General features: G+C 37.1%; 1 protein-coding gene across 1 annotated transcript in view; it reads right to left on the bottom strand.

Moving 5' to 3' along the window:
• The window catches only part of LOC129044594 (contactin-associated protein-like 3), a 237,117-nt gene that overhangs the window by 172,614 nt on the left and 45,764 nt on the right, over nucleotides 1-18,739 (bottom strand). The window contains 1 exon segment of the mRNA XM_054502601.2: nucleotides 11,750-11,943. Coding sequence (XP_054358576.1) covers nucleotides 11,750-11,943 — 194 coding nt within the window.

Here is an 18,739-nt window from a genome sequence, read left to right as displayed (position 1 = left end):
GTAATAGCCATTCTGACTGGTATGAGATGGTATCTTATTGTGGTTTTAATTTGCATTTCTCTGATGAGAAGTGATGTGGAACACTTTTTCATATGTTTATTGGCCATGTTTATGCCTTCTTTTGAGAAGTGTTTGTTCATATCTTTTGCACATTTTTAAGTGGGGTTGTTTGCTTTTTGCTTGCCTAATTGCTTAAGTTCCTCATAAATTTTGAATATTAGACCTTTGTTGGATGCATAGTTTGCAAATATTTTCTCCCTTTCTGTATGTTGTCTGTTTACTTTGTTGATAGTTTCTTTTGCTGTGCAGAAGCTCTTTAGTCTAACTGGATCCCATTTGTCAATTTTTGTCTTTGTTGCAACTGCTTTTAGGACTTATAAATCCTTTCCCAAGGCCAATGTCCAGAATGGTGTTCCATAGGTTTTCTTCTAGGATTCTTACAGTTTGGGGTCTTACATTTAAATATTTGATCCATCTTGAGTTCAGTTTCATATACGGTAAAATGTAGGGTTCTAGCTTCATTCTTCTGCATATGGCTCACTAGTGATCTTAACACTATTTATTGAATAGATAGTCCTTTCCCCATTGCTTATGTTTGTTGACTTTGTCAAAGATTAGATGGCTGTAGGTATGCAGCTTTATTTCTGGGTTCTCTATTCTGTTCCATTGTTCTATGTGTCTGTTTTAATACCAGTACCAGACTGTTGAGGTTACTGTAACCTTTTAGTTTGAAGTTGGGTAATGTGATACCTCTGGCTTTGTTCTTTTTGCTTTGGATTGCTTTGGCTATTTTGAATTATTGTTCTATTTTCTTTAAGTCCACTTAGCTCTTGTGGTGGTATTTCAGATGTCAGCAGTGGTTCAAATTGATGATTCTGCAGATGAATGTCCTATTTCACCATCTTGCTGGCATCTGTACACTTGCCTTGTTTATTCTTGAATGAACATTCTTCAAAATAAATTTTGAATTACATCATTTTATTATGGGTTAAATTAGAGAGGATTAACATCTTTACATTACTGAGTCTTCATATCCATAAATGAGAATTTACGCAGATCTCCTTATATACCTCATAGTAATGTTTTAACCTTTTCTTTTCCCATGTAGCTTGTACATTTCTCACCCCTCTCCTGCCTGCCAGTGGTATTTTATGCCTTCTAAATCTATTATAAACAGTATTTGCTTCTTTTAATTTTAATTGATAACTTATACAAAGGGAGGTATTTCTGATTATTAATTTCCAAAAAAAAGTATTAAAAAATGTGAGCTGTTGCTTTTTTTTTTTTTTTTTTTTTTAAGACAGAGTTTCGCTCTTGTCGCCCAGGCTAGAGAGCAGTGGCATGATCTCGGCTCACCACAACCTCTGCCTCCCGGGTTCAAGTGATTCTCCTGACTCAGCCTTCCGAGTAGCTGGGATTACAGGCACCCGCCACCACGTCTGGCTAATTTTTTTGTATTTTTAGTAGAGATGGGGTTTCAGCATGTTGGCCAGGCTGGTCTCGACCTTCTGACATCAGGTGATCGACCTCCCAAAGTGCTGGGATTACAGGCATGAGCCACCACGCCGGCCCAGGTGATTTTCTTATGTGTGTTTTCAAGGATCAAATAATAATAATTTTTACTTGGTTCCTATTTTTTATGCCTCTTGTTTAGTCTCTTCTCTAAATGAAATACTCTTTGTATCATAGGAAAATAAGGATAGACCCTAGTGAGGAGGGCTTAAAATTCTTTTTCAGGGTTACAGGAATGAAGGAATAAATAAATCTTTATTGCCACAAAATAAAGGAAACTCCAAACTCAGCCTCTCTGAGACCAAATTATAAAAAAAGTCATATATAGAATTTGAGAATATCATAGCAACATTAAGAGGGAAAGAGGAAAAGAGATTATGAGGTTTTGCATTGATAATATACTGTGACGTATAAGTATTAAAACATTTTTGTATCTCTGAATAGAAATTTTAGTCAGGCCTCTCTCCTTGAACTCCTAAGACGGAGCCAAACAAAATTTTCTATTTGCCTTCCCTACTAGTTATTTTTATTTTGCCTTCTAGAAACTCATCAATTTGAAAAAAAAATCATCAATATGAGTCATTTTATAAGCATCCTTATATATGCATAAATTCAAATTTTATAGTGTTTGATACACATATTCATGTTCTATTACATGTATCTATATAGATACAATCTTGTTTATGAAAATTGACATAGTATGCTATAAGTGAACAAAACTATATGAAAGAATAACAGACCATACTGCTTGATAGAAAAAGTTTTAAATAATAGAAAAGTGCTGCAACAGAGATAAGAAGAAAAAATATAACAACAAAGGTCTTATGGGAGCTTATTATCTGCCAAGTGCAGAGTTAAGCTCATTAAGTGGATAATCTTATTTTTCCTCACACAATTATGCTCATTTTATAAATGAGAAAGCTAGAACTTTGAGAAGTTAAATCACCCAGTTTTACATAGTTTATAACTGATTCTTGTTCTCAAAGGCAACTCTGTGTGATTGTGAAGCCCCAGCACAGGCGCCCATAAAAAGGGCATTTCCATTTACTGCAATATTTAAAAATCCACAGAAACTGATTTTTCAAAAGCCTACAGTTAAAAGAAAGTTGCTCAAATATTACTTAAAATAGAATAATCAGTTAAAAAAATTGATCACAATGAAAGAGGAAAAAAAAGCAGCTCACAGGAATTTTCTACAGAAGCATACAAAGATACACTCTCTAAACAAGAAAACCATTATCTAGTGAATGTTCATCAGAAACTAGAATATTCACTTTTGTTTAAGTAAAACTTTCACTAATTATATAGAGGGTTATACTTCCTATTGAGATAATTTATCACTATAGCCAAAGTTTCAGTGTAGAAAAACACCCCTGCTCATCAGTATCTGGGATAGAAGTAAAACAGAGGATACTGCTTGAAACAAAACTGCTTAGACCAGCACACTTCTCTGATTTGTCAATGTCACTGATATAAAAATGAAAGTTAATACCTTTTAAGATATCTGTACAATTCTAGGGTAGCTGTTTCAGAAGGTCAAATGACTCACAGCCAATGGGGAACTAGAGAGATATCTGAGGATTTGGCTGGTAAACCAGACTTTCACTGATAGGGTCCCCTTTGGGGCTGTGGTAGAGGTTCTCTTAAAAGACAGAGCAGCTTAAAGAGATCACTGAGGATTTTCACTATTACAACAACAAAATGATACTGAACTGCTATATTGATTTTAAATTTGACAAAACGACAGAATCCCTGACAAAACAGAACCATTACTGTGGAATAAATCAGTTAGATTCCGGATCAGCCCCATTATTCTTCATATCATCACAAGTGCTTTCTAAGATGTTGTCACCAGATGAAGGGCACAAAGTGGGGAAGAGAGCTGGAAGGGCTTCTCCTTAAAGAGTATGGTTATTGTACTTCACTTCCATGCTTAATCATTTGATAACACTCACCCCACAGTTGCTATTTTGGATACTCTATAAAATTCCCAGGCAGTTATCCATTTAATCTAACATAAATATATGTTAAAATATTTTCTGCTATTTCTCAAGGTCATGTGTTTGCCTGTGGAGCTTAGAGTACTGGCATCTCACTCAGTCACTGCAACAATGGCTTAAATCCTTCTTGACAGGTGGTACCTCTGTGTTCCTAGTGGCATGATACCACAGAAGGCTTCTCCCTCACACTAACGGGACTGAATCAATAACATCAGACTAAAAACATTAACCTTAGGAGTCTTATTATTCTGAAAAATATAATAAAACCTTCAGAATAAAGGTTTTATTATTAAAACTCAGACCCAATTAAAATTTTACAAATGAGAAAGCCAGAACTCTGAGAAGTTAGATTACCCAACTTTACATAGTTTATAACTGATTCTTGTTCTCAAAGGCAACTGTGTGTGACTGTGAAGCCCCAGCACAGGCTCCCATAAAAAGGGCATTTCCATTTACTACAATATTTAAGAATCCACAAAAAATGGTTTTTTTCAAAAGCCTACAATTAAAAGCAAGTTGCTCAAATATTACCAAATATTACCAATATTACCAATAATCAGACCCAATTAAAATCAGAGAGAAAAAAAGTAACACAAGGCTGTGTAGCTCATGCACTACTAATATAGCCCATTGACTATTTAACTCATAGGATACCTTTTTAAATAATTTTTATTGTGGTAAAATATATATCCCATAAAATCTACCATTTTAACCATTTTAAGTGTACAGTTCAGTGGCATTAAACATATTCACATTGTTGTTCAACCATCACCCGCATCCAGCCCCTGAACTCATTTCATCCTACAGCTGAAACTCAAATCTTCTGAATAATTTGTGAAGTTGGCAACACACCATGCTGACCCTTAATTTGTGAAGAAGGCCCACAAGTATTAGAAAGATCCGTTTGTAGAGGTGTCACTTGATGTGACATTCCTGGCTAGCACAGATCCATCTCAAACAAACTTCTAAAGCTTGGGCTACTCTGCTCAACTCTAAATCCACATGAAGAAATGTCTCCTATTCAATTGGCACCACATCCTAGCAGGATTTTTTGTTCTTCTTTTTTTCTCTACACTTTGCTTTTCAGATGGATTTTATATCCATATATCTTTATCTATATTATGTGTATACATATATACATATATTTTGCTTTGCAGGAGGATCATTTATGTGTGTGTATGTGTGTGTGTGTGTGTATATATATATATAAGAATTAAGTGAGAATGTTTCGTTAGGACAAATACATCACTAAGTCTCTCATTCCTTTGCTATTGTAGAAATGGAGTTAGGAAACAAGGTGAAAAAGAGCCCTTTCACCGCCAGAGACTATTTCTTTACCTTCTTGGAAACTGTAACCCTTACGGGAATTGTGCAAGAATTAAATGTGGGAGTGCTGGAAACCCAGAGCACACAGCCTTATGCACAGAGAGCTCTTCATAAATGGTAGATGGCATTAGCTTCAAGTTTAGAAACAATGTTTGCTTTCTGCTTCCTAGCCAGGAAAAGCCCTTTTGCTTCAAGCGACTAAAGAATGTTCTTTAACTTCCTGAGTGTTCTGTGTGTGTACTTGCCTCTGCTAATGTTTAGTTTGCCTTACAAGGACAATCTGCCTGACTTTGTGTTGGATAAAGGGAAGCTGTACATGAAGATGGAGAGATACAGAAGGAAACAAGCCATGATTTCAGTAACCCAGTGGCCACGACAGCCAGAGGCAGAATGAAGGCCGACTGAAACTAGATATCCGCTGACCACCTCTGGACCCACAGGTGCAGCTGTTTGGGCTGACACCACACCTGGCAGCAGGGCTGACGTGTCCTGCAGACCTGCTCTTCCTCTGACTCGCTGTGTCGCTGCCCATCACTGACTGGCTCACAGCTTGGTAGCTACCCAGCCACACCCTCAGCCTCCCTTTTCCCTACTGTCGACCAACTGTGTGTCTGGCATGTAACACACACACTCAGACTGAGAATGTTTCCGTCTCTGTGCTAACTGCAGTGTCTGCCATCCTTTCCTGCTCTCTCATAGCAGGTACCGAGTCAGTCCAGACAGCTGCTGCCTCTGGGCTCAGTGCTGATCGGCAGATCTCCAACCTCTGACCTTTCTTCTGCCTCCTCCGTTAGTTCCACTCACATTTGCTCCAGTCAGGCCCAGAAAATAAAGAAAACAATTAGGAAGAAATACACACAGGCCATGGGAGATCTACTAATGCACTTTGTCCACTGCCCCACAAACGTCCCATGACAGCTGGTGGACACTTTTTTAGATTTCCCAGTTAGAACAGTTCTACATTTTGGATCTCAAAAATTCTCAACACTGATAAAGATCAGTGAAACAAGAATTCAGTTACAGCAAATTGTATGCTCTTTGTCAGAAAGTTTTAAAAAACAAAGTTCAATAATATTATTCAGAGAACATTTTCTTCCTTTGCATAAAATCTTCCTAGTGAGAAGAGACAGACAGGAAAAAAACAAAATTCCATACATGGGAACAAGAAATAATGACTTCCATAAGGAAACACAAAACCAGGGAAGACACAGGCTGGAGGAGGGTGGGGTGGGGAGGGCAGTGGGAGCTGTGTGCGTGCGTGTCACGTGTGTGTGTTCTGTGCACATTAGGGGTTAGGTTATCTAGAAGAATTCTATCAGGGAGAGATAATTTACCCAAGAAACGAATTGAGGAAGCTATCTATGCTATAGGGGAAAATTTCAGAGATACTGAACAGCTAGTACAAAGGATGGATCTTGCTTGACATTTTTAAAGAGCAGCTAGAAGGACAACATAGCATAAAATATTTGAAGCCACAGATAAGCAGAGAATACAGTCGAAGTTGCTTATTTCTTTTTATCTAAATAAGGTCAGTTCTTTATTGAAAATGACTACATTCATATGGTGCATAAAATATGTGGCAATTTGCAGCAAGAATTAAAGAAAATAAAATTCTATAGATTTAAATTGGAAGCCAGTTGCAAAGGCAGAAGCAAGATGGGATGTGAAGCTGTGGCAATGGTCCAGGTAAGAGATGGTGGGCAACTGGGCTGTCACGGTAATAACAGAGGTGAGGAAAAGTTGTCAGACTCCACATATACTCTGAAGCTGTGACTGACATGATCTGTCTAACGACTGAGTTGACAGGATATGCCTATGGATTGATCGTGGAGTGTGAAGGAAGGGAAGTCATTGATAACTCCACGCATATTGGCTCAAGCCAATAGCTGGTAAATGCTGTGATATTTACTGAGAGGTGGAAGCCCAGGGGCAATAGCTTTGGTGATGGTAAGGATATGGGGATAATAAACTTAGTTTTGGATGTGACTATTTGACATCCGAAAGGAAATGGAGTCTGGTGCTCAGAGGGGAACTTGAAACCTATGTCAGAGATGGATAATAACCTGAATATATCTAATCCCAACCAGAAGAAAATTTCACAATGAATTAAAAAGTTCTATATTTCCTTGCGGATTTAATTCTTCATTCTTTCAGAAATAAGTGAAAAATAGACATGAGGGAAAATAGCTTGTCAGTGATTGCTAATCTGGGACTATGGTTAACAGAATGTTATGGTATAATCTCTCAGCATGATTCCAGGACATGGTTAGGCTGGATTTCCAAATATCTTTTCTCTCTTTTTGATTCAGAACATTTGTTCTTATTAGGCCAGGTCGTTTTTTAAGGCCATTCGTATTACTACTACTAAAATATATATATATATATATATATATACACACACACACACACACACTCACACACACACACATATGGTTCTCCCAGAAAATGATCTTTTATCTTCCCTCTTCTGTTGTTTATTCTTTTGACCTTGTTTGAGTAATGACACCTTTTAAAATGATGTAGCAGATGAGGAGATTATTCACCTCAAGTGAGTCTGTGTCCTGAAACACATTTTGTTAACTGAAAGTATAATACATAATGAAGCTTGTTCTGTTACTCAGAAAAGATTCATGTATTCCTGTTTTAAGTAACAGGGATTCTCTCTTTTGAACAGAGCTTTTACTACTCTGAAGATTCCATAAATCTGGCAGTTACGTCTAGTTTTCTTGGGTATTTCTCAACACAAACTCAGTCCAGCCCTTGAAGCAGTCAATGTGAAGCATGTAATTAGTAAGAATGTGGATTGATATATTAATCTATTCAGATAATCAAATGTCAGTGATTGATATGACAGCTGTACAATCTCTTATCTAAAGCCTTGGTATCAGATTTGCTTTAGATTCAGATTCATTTCATATATTAGAATGGTCATACTGTATATACACTAAATATTAGTGACTAGGTGGTAATCACATATGTTACTATTTTTGCAATAAAACATATGAACATTCACATTAAGCAGAGTTACTAAAAAATGCAAATAGCCCCAAAGTCAGTACATTCAGATTTTGCTGCTAAATAAATTTGGGTCTGCTTGGGGTTCACCATTTTAATAACTTCGCTTTTAGAATTAAAAATTGCAGATAAGCAACTGTAGATCTTTAATAATAGAAAACATTAGCGTAGGTAATGGGTAAACCCAGACCAAAAAAAAAAAGCCATAAAAAGATAGAGGGAGAGCATACAAGAAATATATAAGGCTGGAGAATGCATTTTTAATGTGTCCTTAACATAAAAGTAGAGGTGGCAGGATCCCTAGGAGAGGGCTGGAAATGCATTCTGTTCTCCTGGTACAGGAAGGTTAATATGATGACCCCGAGGGCAGGGGATGTAGCTATGGTCAGGAAAAGATAATAACAGTAAAGATAATAATGTGCTGGGAAAGATAATAAGCTTATAAAAACATAATTTTCATTAATCAAGAGTGTAAATATTTTAGGGATCAAAAATAAATCTTAAGTTATTTTAATATCCATTCATATCTAAAATTAATGCCTTGGTAAAGGGCAGAAACTCTAAAGAGATGTAATTTATTGTTAAGGCAGCAATGATAAGACTGGAGGACAGCCAATATCAGCCCATCTTTTTAAGAAAATGATAAATAGGAGACAATCAATTAGTGAACTTTATTTCTACAGAAGTAGCTTTGATAGGAAAAATACTAGACACAAGGGACATGCCTAGTGAAAAATATGATAATTATGACTCAGCTCACATTTCCCAAGAGTATATTACTAACCTCTACCATAATTATTTGCTTATTTACTAAAAGAATGGATTAATGAATAAACAAATGGAGAATATGTCCCTGAGATGTTGATGTAGCAGTTCAAGAAAAGCGAATCAAGATGGTTACCAGTGGCAGGGAAGGGGTGTGGGGGGCTGGGGAAGAGGTGGGGATAGTTATTGGGTACAAAAAAATAGTAAGAATAAATAAGACCTAGTATTTGATAGCACAACAAGGTGACTATAGTCAATAATTTAATTGTACATTTTAAAATAACTAAAAGCGTATAATTGGATTGTCTGTAACACAAAGGATAAATACTTGGGATGGATATCCCATTTTATATGATGTGATTATTATGCACTGCATGCCTGTATCAAAGTATCTCATGAATCCCATAAATGTGTACACCTGCTATGCACCCACAAAAAGTAAAAGTTTAAAAAAAAGAAACTCAAATATCTACATAGGTATTTTATAATCCAAACTTGACAGCTTCTCTCTTTGCAATTTTACAACTTTCAGCAAATTCCCCATATTCTCTCCATCTCAGTCTGAACAGCCATTTCACATCCTACACCTCACTGTTTTTTGTGTATCTCATCCATTATCCATGGTTTTGTTTGCATTACTTCTGCTTTCTGAAATATCCTCCTGAATTATTTTCCAACAACCCGCTAGATAACGCTTTCTCCAAGGTCTGTTATTCTCAAGTCTCTTTGGGTCTGTGTCTTATAATTGAACACTCACAAGAACCATCTCTGGTTTGTTTTGTGGGTTCTCTCTTCAGTAGCATTAACATTTTTTTCACCATGCAAATTCTGTATAGTTGGTCACAGAGTAGGAAATGAAGCTATTAAATGGTTACAATTTGCCAGTCACAGTGATGGAGGATGAAGGAGATGCAAAGATAAAGCCCTATCCCCAAAAACCTTTTAGCTCAAAACGGTGGAAGGCTGAGTCCTGAACCCTCATAGCACTACATTTCATTGCTTTAGTCCAAAACAAGTCCTAGAGATGTGCAGAGCCAGGAAGGATCATTTTCAGTGTGGTTGTTCAAAAAAGGCATCCTGGGAGAGGATGAATTTCCCTCATTCATTCAGGAAACATTTCCTGATGTCCTAGTCCTGTTAGGCACAGTTAGGCTTTAGAGGCTGAGTTAGTTTTCCAGAACTGCTGTAACAAAGTGCCACAAACTAGGTAGCTAAAGTGATGGAGGCCACACGTCCAAGATCAAGGTGTCTGCCAGCCATGCTGCCTCCGGAGGCTCTAGGGAGGGATCTGTTCCATGCCCATGTCCTAGCTGCTGGTGCCTCCGGTGTTCTGTGGCTTGTCCATGCATTATTCCAACCCTTCCTCCTCACAGGGCTGCTTCCCTATGTGTCCCTGCACTGTGTTCCCTGTGTGCACATCTGTCTCTGGGTCCAAAGGTCCTTCTTGAGGAGGACACCAGTCATATTAGATTAGGGTCAACCCTCCTGACTTCATTACCTCTGTAAAAACCTTATATCCAATTAAGGTCACATTCTGAGGTATTGGGAGTTAGGATTCCAACATATGTTTTTGGGAAACCACAAGTCAACCCAGAATAGAGATGCAGGGATGAAAGGCCGGCACAGTGACTTTGAAAGGAAGCTCACACTGTGAGGGGGCACCAGGAAAGTAAATCACTTGTTCCAGTGAAGCTCAACACATTCCTACACGAGGTAAGATCATGAGAGTTGACATCTGTCATTTTAAGTGTTCTGGATTAGTAAGAACCTTAACCTTTACGCTCTTTCCCCGCAGGCTAGTAACCTTTCAGAGTAAGCAAAATTGGCAAATGGCGTTGCCTTGGCTACGGCTTCCCCCTGAACTGCTTAACTTGATAACAAAAATGCTGACAGTACCTCTGTCATTGATGTATTTTTTTTTAGGAAGAAGAAAGAGCCAAATTACAAATATGATGCAGACTCTATATGAGTCTTCTCTTACAGCATCTCTTTTATAGGGAAACTGTCCACATTTTAAACATTATTAATCAATGCAGAGCAAGATTTTAAACAAATACGGGTTACTTTCAAACACTACATAATAAATATTTATTATTATTATTATTATTATTATTATTATTATTTTTGAGACAGAGTTTCTCTCTTTTTTGCCCAGGCTGGAGTGCAATGGTGCGATCTCCGCTCACTGCAACCTCTGCCTCCCGGGTTCAAGCGATTCTCCTACCTCAGCTTCCCAAGTAGCTGCAAAAGTTAAACAGAAAGTGATTACCCCCGCAAAGAGGCACTGACATATAATCAGAAACAGAAATAATGTCACTGTTATGAGGATATTTACAGATTCAGAGACTCTCACAGAGATCTGTAGTCTATGAAAAACTAAATCTGGCCAGGCACGGTGGCTCACTCCTGTAATCCCAGCACTTTGGGAGGCCAAGATGGGTGGATGACGTGAGGTGAGGAGTTCGAGACCAGCCTGGCCAAAATGGCAAAACCCTGTCTCTACTAAAAATAAAAAAAAAAATAAATTAGCCAAGTGTGGTGGCACACGCCTGTAGTCCCAGCTACTCAGGAGGCTGATGCAGAAGAATTGCTTGAACCTGGGAGGCAGAGGCTGCAGTGAGCCAAGATCGTGCCACTGCACTCTAGCCTGGGCGATAACAGCGAAACTCTGTCTCAAAAAAAAAAAAAAAAAAAAAAAAAAAAAAAACAAGAAAAACTAAATCTGGCCGCTTAATAAAGGGCACACGATTCTTCAAGTTCAAAGTCTGTGTTCCTGTACTTGTCATACATACAGAAACTGCTCATTTATTACATTTTGAAATTTCAAAATTTAATATCAAAAATATCAGATCAAATCAGAGAAAATAAATGAATTCAATCTACCACTCTAAAATAATGCAGAGGCAATGTTAAATTACTTTATTAAGCAAACCCAGAAAAAATAAATTATATATGATGTGTATTATTTTTTAACCCACACTATTTAATGGTATAAGATTATCTTTCAATGCTTTCAATGAAATAGGTATCTTACTTTCACTTAGAACATTTTTTTCAAAGTAATTCTTAAAATTCTGTTTTTCTAATAGGTTTGCAGCAATAGGTAGCAATTATTATTATTAGAAACATACCCAGATGCTTTCTTCTCGGCGGTACTGCTTCCAGTTTCTCCCACCATCACTGAACATCAGGAGGTAGCTGGTCACCCAGTCAGAGCTCCCATATCCTCCTTGGGTGGCGACAGCAGTGACCTCCATTCTCTCCCCAAGATCAATCTGCAGCCATTGGTATTTATTTGACACAAGTGGGGTCCAGCCACCAGCTCCTTTTTTGAAACAGAAAAAGTATAAAAATGGTAGAGGAGGAAGTTATTTAACATAGCTGTTACTAGATTAGAAAACTATAAAATTATGAATATATATTAAGAAAATCATCGACTTACAATAGAAAAAATAGAAGAATTACATGTGACTGGATGAACCCTAAATTGTGTTCACATTTAGCTAGATGACCCCTGACATTCTAGAAGGCAGGAGTCCTACTGACTATAGAAAATGTTCGTTTAATGCAGGTGGCCACTAGAGCATTCCCGTCAACTTTTGGAACTAGTGTATTTCATAGCCCTTGTAAAAGATTTGCCCTTTGCCAACATAAGAGACTAAATTCCAGTAGTAGGAAGTACAGCATTAAGCACTGATAAAACAAAGACGGTTAATATATTGACCTTGCACTCAAAGTGCTTACAGTCTTATAGGAGAAATGGATGTAAAAGAAGAGTTAAAACATAGAGTGCTTTGGGAGGCAATCCCACTTACAGGTGGAATTTTAAAAAGTTGAATTCACAGAAGTACAGAGGAGAGTGATGGTTACGAGGAACTGGGGTGTGGAGGAGATATTGGTAAAAAAAATACAAAAAGGTATGGAGTAGCAAATGGTCAAGGTGAGTCCCAAGCAGGTTCTGGTGCACTCTGCTCTCTCTGGCAGTACTGCAGGGAAACTGGGGCAAGCCTCACACAGTGCTCATCCACCTTGGACAAGGAAAAGGAGACCGTCGGGTATTGAAGAAGATGCATGCAGAGCAGAAAATTCGCTCTTTTTGCTCTGACTAACGCCACATCTGAAACAAAAACATAGGAATGTCCGCTGATGTTTTATTGATGTTTGTTATTTTTCTAGTCTAACAGAATTAGGGGACACTCGAAAACCACAGCTTCTTTAATAATCAATGTCTAGAAAAAGAGGGTACTCTATAAACAATTCCCAAGCCGAGGAGTCAGAACACTTTTATTATTCCCTGGTGCTGCCACTTACCTGAAGGCTCTGATAGAAAGTCTGAAGTTCTAGACAGTTCATTATTATTCATTGACTTATACTGTGTATTTTATTATTAGGGGTTTATCATTATGTCCTCATTTGTAAAGTCTTATTATTAGGGGTTTATCATTATGTCCTCATTTGTAAAGTCTTATTATTAGGGGTTTATCATTATGTCCTCATTTGTAAAGTCTTATTATTAGGGGTTTATCATTATGTCCTCATTTGTAAAGTCTTTACTACTTCGGTACATGTCCAAAAAAGTTTGATATTATTAGAATATAGCTAGGTGTAAACACGAATAAGTGAGGACATTATACTTTAATATAAGTTATTATGGGGAAGTGTTGAGAAATATAAATATTTATATTTATATTTAAATAATAACAATTCATATTTAAATAATAAATATAAATATTAGGCACCTATTTGAATTTGAATTGATGACCACACTTAACTACTGTTTCCTTATGATTCCCAAGTTTACAGATTCTTAGAAGTCAGATTCTAAGATATTTTTGTAGTGAATCTTTGTTCAAAAATATTTTTTCCTCTGAATGTACGATAAGCACCTCTTAAGTTTATATTATATATATAGTATGTACACAGACACATATATATAGAGATATATTTTGTTTGTTTTGCTTTTTTTGTTCCATGTTTTGAATTGAAGAGTCAGGAATTTCATCTAGTAGACAAGATGGAAAATTATTGGTAACCAACACTGTCCATCTGATTGACACTAAAATACTCCATATATTTTCTTAATCCAGACAGCTAGGAGGTGGACACAGCTCTTGTTCAAAGTTAAATGTTCTGCTATAGACCAGGGGCATCCTGCACTCATGCAACATGGTTTCCTAGATCAGGCAAGACTTATTCTTGGATGATTTACAGCAATATTTATGTGAGCCCCTGCCACAGACACTGCACAGATTTCTTCAGCCCTCAGTGGAAACTACTTCCACAGTTTCTTCTCTCTGCTCATTCCTCCTTCCAACTTAACTTTTCAGGATGTAACAGAATTCCACCTACCCACTTCCATAATCATTCAATTTAACAATGAACACTTATTGAGCATTTGAGAACTCTAGGTCAGGCAAAGAGCTCCCTTTAAATAAATTTTGCATTTAATTCCTAACATACCTTTAAAAGACAAGGCCTCATTACTACCCTCCATATGGATGGTGGGCAGCTCACCTATGTTTACGCATCTAGCAAGGGGCCCACAAGCTTTGGATCCAGAACCTGTGCAATTAAATATTTTTATTATATTATTTTGATGATAATCATGGGACGTGGTGTTTCTCAAATAAATGTAAAAAAGATGTAAAGACGTTTGGGAGTGAGCAGGTCTGGCTACCTAAGGCAGCAGCCCCCATGCAGCAGGGCAACCTCTCCTACTCCTGGTCAGGCAAGGCCTGGGTTTCGGAAAGCTGAGGGTGCAGTGCCAATGGGGTTTTCTCTACTGGCCCTTCCTGTCAACTCTACCAGATCTACTCTTCTCTCCAAAGCCTATGTAAACTTTAATTGGTGGGAGATCCTTTTGGGGTTGGTCTAACTAGCAACCAATAGTCCTAGGTACAACACTACTGAAACTGTATCCTTTTCTGTTTTTCTTATTACTATTTTATGGGGTTTTTTTTTTTTTTTTTTTTTTTTGAGATGGAGTCTCACTCTGTCACCAGCCTGGAGTGCAGTGGCGAGATCTCTGCTCACTGCAACCTCCAACTCCCTGGTTCAAGCAATTCTCCTGCCTCAGCCACCCAAGTAGCCGGGATTACAGGTACGTGCCACCACGCCTGGCTAATTTTTGTATTTTTAGTAGAGACGGGGTTTCACCATGTTGCCCAGGATGGTCTTGGTCTCCTGACCTCGTGATTTGCCCACCTCGGCCTCCCAAAGTGCTGGGATTACAGGCATGAGCCACTGGGCCCAGCCTATTTTATGGTTGTTTTAAAAGAGTTGGGAGAAGGTGAAGGAGATGCTAACAGCCAACTCATCATCTTAGGCTGGATGTTGTACATTGGGAATTTTATACACAGAGCTGAAACTTCTGAGAAACTATTCAATATTTTTGGTTCTTCCCCTTATCTTGGTTAGTCAGCATGAAGGGCATCCTCTTCAGCTTGTATTTCATAACCTTTCTTTGGTGTTTTCACTCCCTCTCATTCCAGGTTTAAAAAAGTAATTACTGTGAGAACACATGTGGAGAAGCACAAGGAGGAAAATGAGTCGACACGGTTCTGTTGTGCTACCCTGGGATGGTGTGTTTTCATTAGATGAAGCAGGAGCCGCTGGCCATCCCTCTTCTCGGCATCCCTCACAGTTTGTTAGTTTGTTGGTGTTCATGGTTGCACTTCTGCTAACAGATGACACATTTCAGTAACTTGATTTTACCTTTGATGAAGTAGTACTCAAATGCAAATAAGCTATATTTTCAGCCATTACTGATAAAGTAATGAAATTCTGGCATTACCAAAGAATTTCATCAGGATGTTGTAGCCTCAGGAAATCTGCAATCCCAGCTGGGTTTTAAGGGTAAGCTGCTGTGCACACAATTTAATTAAACGCTGAGTGGAAATGGTGGGAAATGGCGTGACTGACCTGTGCACTGCTGGATAGCACTAGTCTGTGTGCCTTTGTTAAAGGCAGCTTTGATGGTTGGTATAGAAGGCCACTATGGGTAACAGAAAAAGAAAGGAGGTTGGCTGACTCCACCCCCAACTAGCGTGCGGTAATTGTCCAGTCACTCAGCCTCTCCGAGACAAAAATGTTGTCCTTTGTTTAAAAAATAAAAGCATAAAGTCGGGAGTGGGGGGATTAACAGTCATATAAATCACCTCACAAGGCTGTAAGGAAGACAATGGGATAACTGAAACTACAGCACTTTGTAACTAAATTATTATTCAAATGTGATGTTATACTCAATTTTTGTTGTCTTTAAATTAAAACAAATGAAAGTCTTCTATTTGTTAAGTCAAGATTATACATGTGCTGACTACTTTTCAACCTGGAAGTGTCTTTTCATAGTCCCTTCTAGTCTATGGTCAACAAAACTTTGTACACAAAACAGGGGAAGCAGTTATGTCCTCTAAGCTCAGCCTCTCCCCCATAACAAACATTTCTTCTCCACTTCACCCTCCTCCTTTCCCTGCCTCTGACAAGACATTGCACCTGAGTTAAATAAAGTGTCACAATTCTACCCCAGAGACCCTATGAATTACGAAAACACATCCCCTCCATTCATAATATATGTTCTGACACACATGTTCCATTACTGGAATGAGATTAAAATATGCTGAGCAACTGAAACTTTCTCTTACACTTTATATGGCTTGAGGAACAGCAGATGTTATTTTTTAAAGGGTAATTGGTTTTTATAAAGGCTGATATTGGTACCACAGTGAAGATGCTGAGCTGCGCAAACTGTTTTGTCCCTAAATGTTCACACAACATAGGATTTATCTTATGTACCGTTTTATCCACTTTTAAGTTTTCAAGTTCTGAGGAAATTATTAAAGTTTTGCCACTTATTTTGTAATGGAAAACAAGGGGAAAGGGGGAAGTGAGAAACTGTGAAGCATATATTGTATGCTGAGAATTCGACCAGATATTTTCAAGCATATTATCATTTTTTATTTCTAAAAGCATTCAGTGGGTTGTCTTTATCGTATCTACCTTACAGATGAAAAAATAAAATCACTAATTAAAACACATGGAAAGATATTATTTTTAAAATCAGCTTATGTTTCATTTTTATCCCTGTCCATGTATATATTCACATGATTTGTCAATCACTTAGTACTTTTTGGTTATAAATAATCTGGCATGATTATGTCTCTATTTTGTAGTTTTATCTGTTCGTTATAATTCTGCATTTACATCAGGTCAAAGTTACATTTCACTATCTGGGGCAGGGGGCTCTGTGAAAGAAAAGTAGAAACCCTACAGCTGGAGCCTTAATTGTTTCTGACTAACAACAATAAAACTTCCCATGACTATAGTATCTAGTCATAAGTGGCAGCACTCTCACAGAGTACGTATTGACTTTGTTTACAGGGGAAATAATGCACAGGTAAATCATCATCATCATCATTATGATTATCATCATATCACCATAATCTTATACCTTCCTTAACATTTGATGTTGAGGGCACAAAATACAAGTAAACAAAGTAAATGTTCAAAGCCAGCCACTATTAGGGGTTTCTATATATCAAGCAAACACACAGTTCAGTCAACCTTGTCCCCACGAGACACTTCCCACTAAGATAACAAATTGTTTCAAATGTGATTTTATCCAGATATATTTGTTTGTTTCTTTCCTCATCTAATTGCATTTTAATTCACATTAAAAATTTCAGGTATTACCTGGGGTGAGCAGGAGGTGGGAAGTGAGACGTGAGGTAGGGACTGTCACAGCTCCTACACTCCAGTGTGATTATATGTAATTTATAGGGAAGAGTAGTGAACCTGGCTTTAAATAAACTCCCTCATTCCACTTCTGAGATTTATAGGCTTTAAACAGTCATACTTTTTGTCAGTAGGTCTGCCTTTTTGCTGAGGGGAATTTAAACATTTACCTGAGTTCTAATTTCATTTAGAAAAAAAAGGGCTAACTACACAGATACAGAATCAGGTACTACAGTCTTTTTCAACTATGCTGTTTTACAAGTAAAAAATACAGAAACCCTCCCTCAGAATCTGTCTTTGTGTACATGTTCTATTTCAGCAGTATTTCCTTCAATCTTAGCAGGCTGAAGCAGAAAGAATATTCAGCCTACTAAAAATGTGTTTGTAAAAAAAGAATTGCAATTATGGTTAAAATCTCAGAGTATATATAACAATTTATAAAATGTATTCTCTTACAAAATGCATCTACGCTCCCTAGTAGCTTTGAAAATGGACAAAGAATAAACAAAAAACAAACAGTAGATGTCAGACTTAAAATTAATCATATAAACAATCATATTAAAGGTAAGTAGTACAAACACTCCTATTAAATGGCAATGATGGTCAGATTAGATGAGAAAGCAAGATCCAACTATATGTTGCCTACAAGAAACACACTTTAAATAAAAAAGGCTCAAATAGCCTAAGTGTAAACACATGGAAAAATATATATTATGCTAATAATAGTTTTTAAAAAAGCTGGATTGGCTATATTAAACAAAGTAGACTTCAGTGCAAAAATTATTATAAAGGGTAAAGAAAATTATTTCATAATGATTAAGATGTTCTTTCTTCAGAGGACATAATCCTAAACATGCAAACACTTAATAACAGAGCTTCAAAATACATGAAATGAAACCTAGTAAAACTGAATGAAATAGATAAATCCACAATTACAGTAGGAGATTCTAGTACCCTGTCTCGGTAACTGATTGCACAAGAAGACAGAAAATAGGGATTCAGAAGTATTAATTATCACTATCAACCTATATGATTCATTGATATTTATGGAATGTTTCACCTAACAGAAGAACATGTATTCTTTTTCAAGTTCATTTGGAACTTTTACCAAAATAGACCATTAAACAAGTCATTAAACAAGTTTCAATAAAGTTAAAATCATTTAAATCATGTAAAGTATATCTTTGTGATATACAATAGATTAAAATAAGAAATCAACAATAGCGACTTCTCTGAAAAATCCAGGAATATTAGGAAACTAATAACACATACTTCATAATCAATGAATCAAAGAAGAAACTAAAAGGGAAATTAGCAAGTATTTCAAGCTGAATGAAAATGAAAAGACAACTTATCAAAATCTATGGGCTGGAACTTCTGGCTTCTGCCCC

The sequence above is a fragment of the Pongo pygmaeus genome, chromosome 13 (genome assembly GCF_028885625.2).
Source record: "Pongo pygmaeus isolate AG05252 chromosome 13, NHGRI_mPonPyg2-v2.0_pri, whole genome shotgun sequence".
In the NCBI taxonomy this organism is placed as follows: Eukaryota; Metazoa; Chordata; class Mammalia; order Primates; family Hominidae; genus Pongo; species Pongo pygmaeus.
The sequence above is the reverse complement of the archived record's forward strand: the minus strand, read 5'-3'. Positions and strand labels throughout refer to the sequence as shown.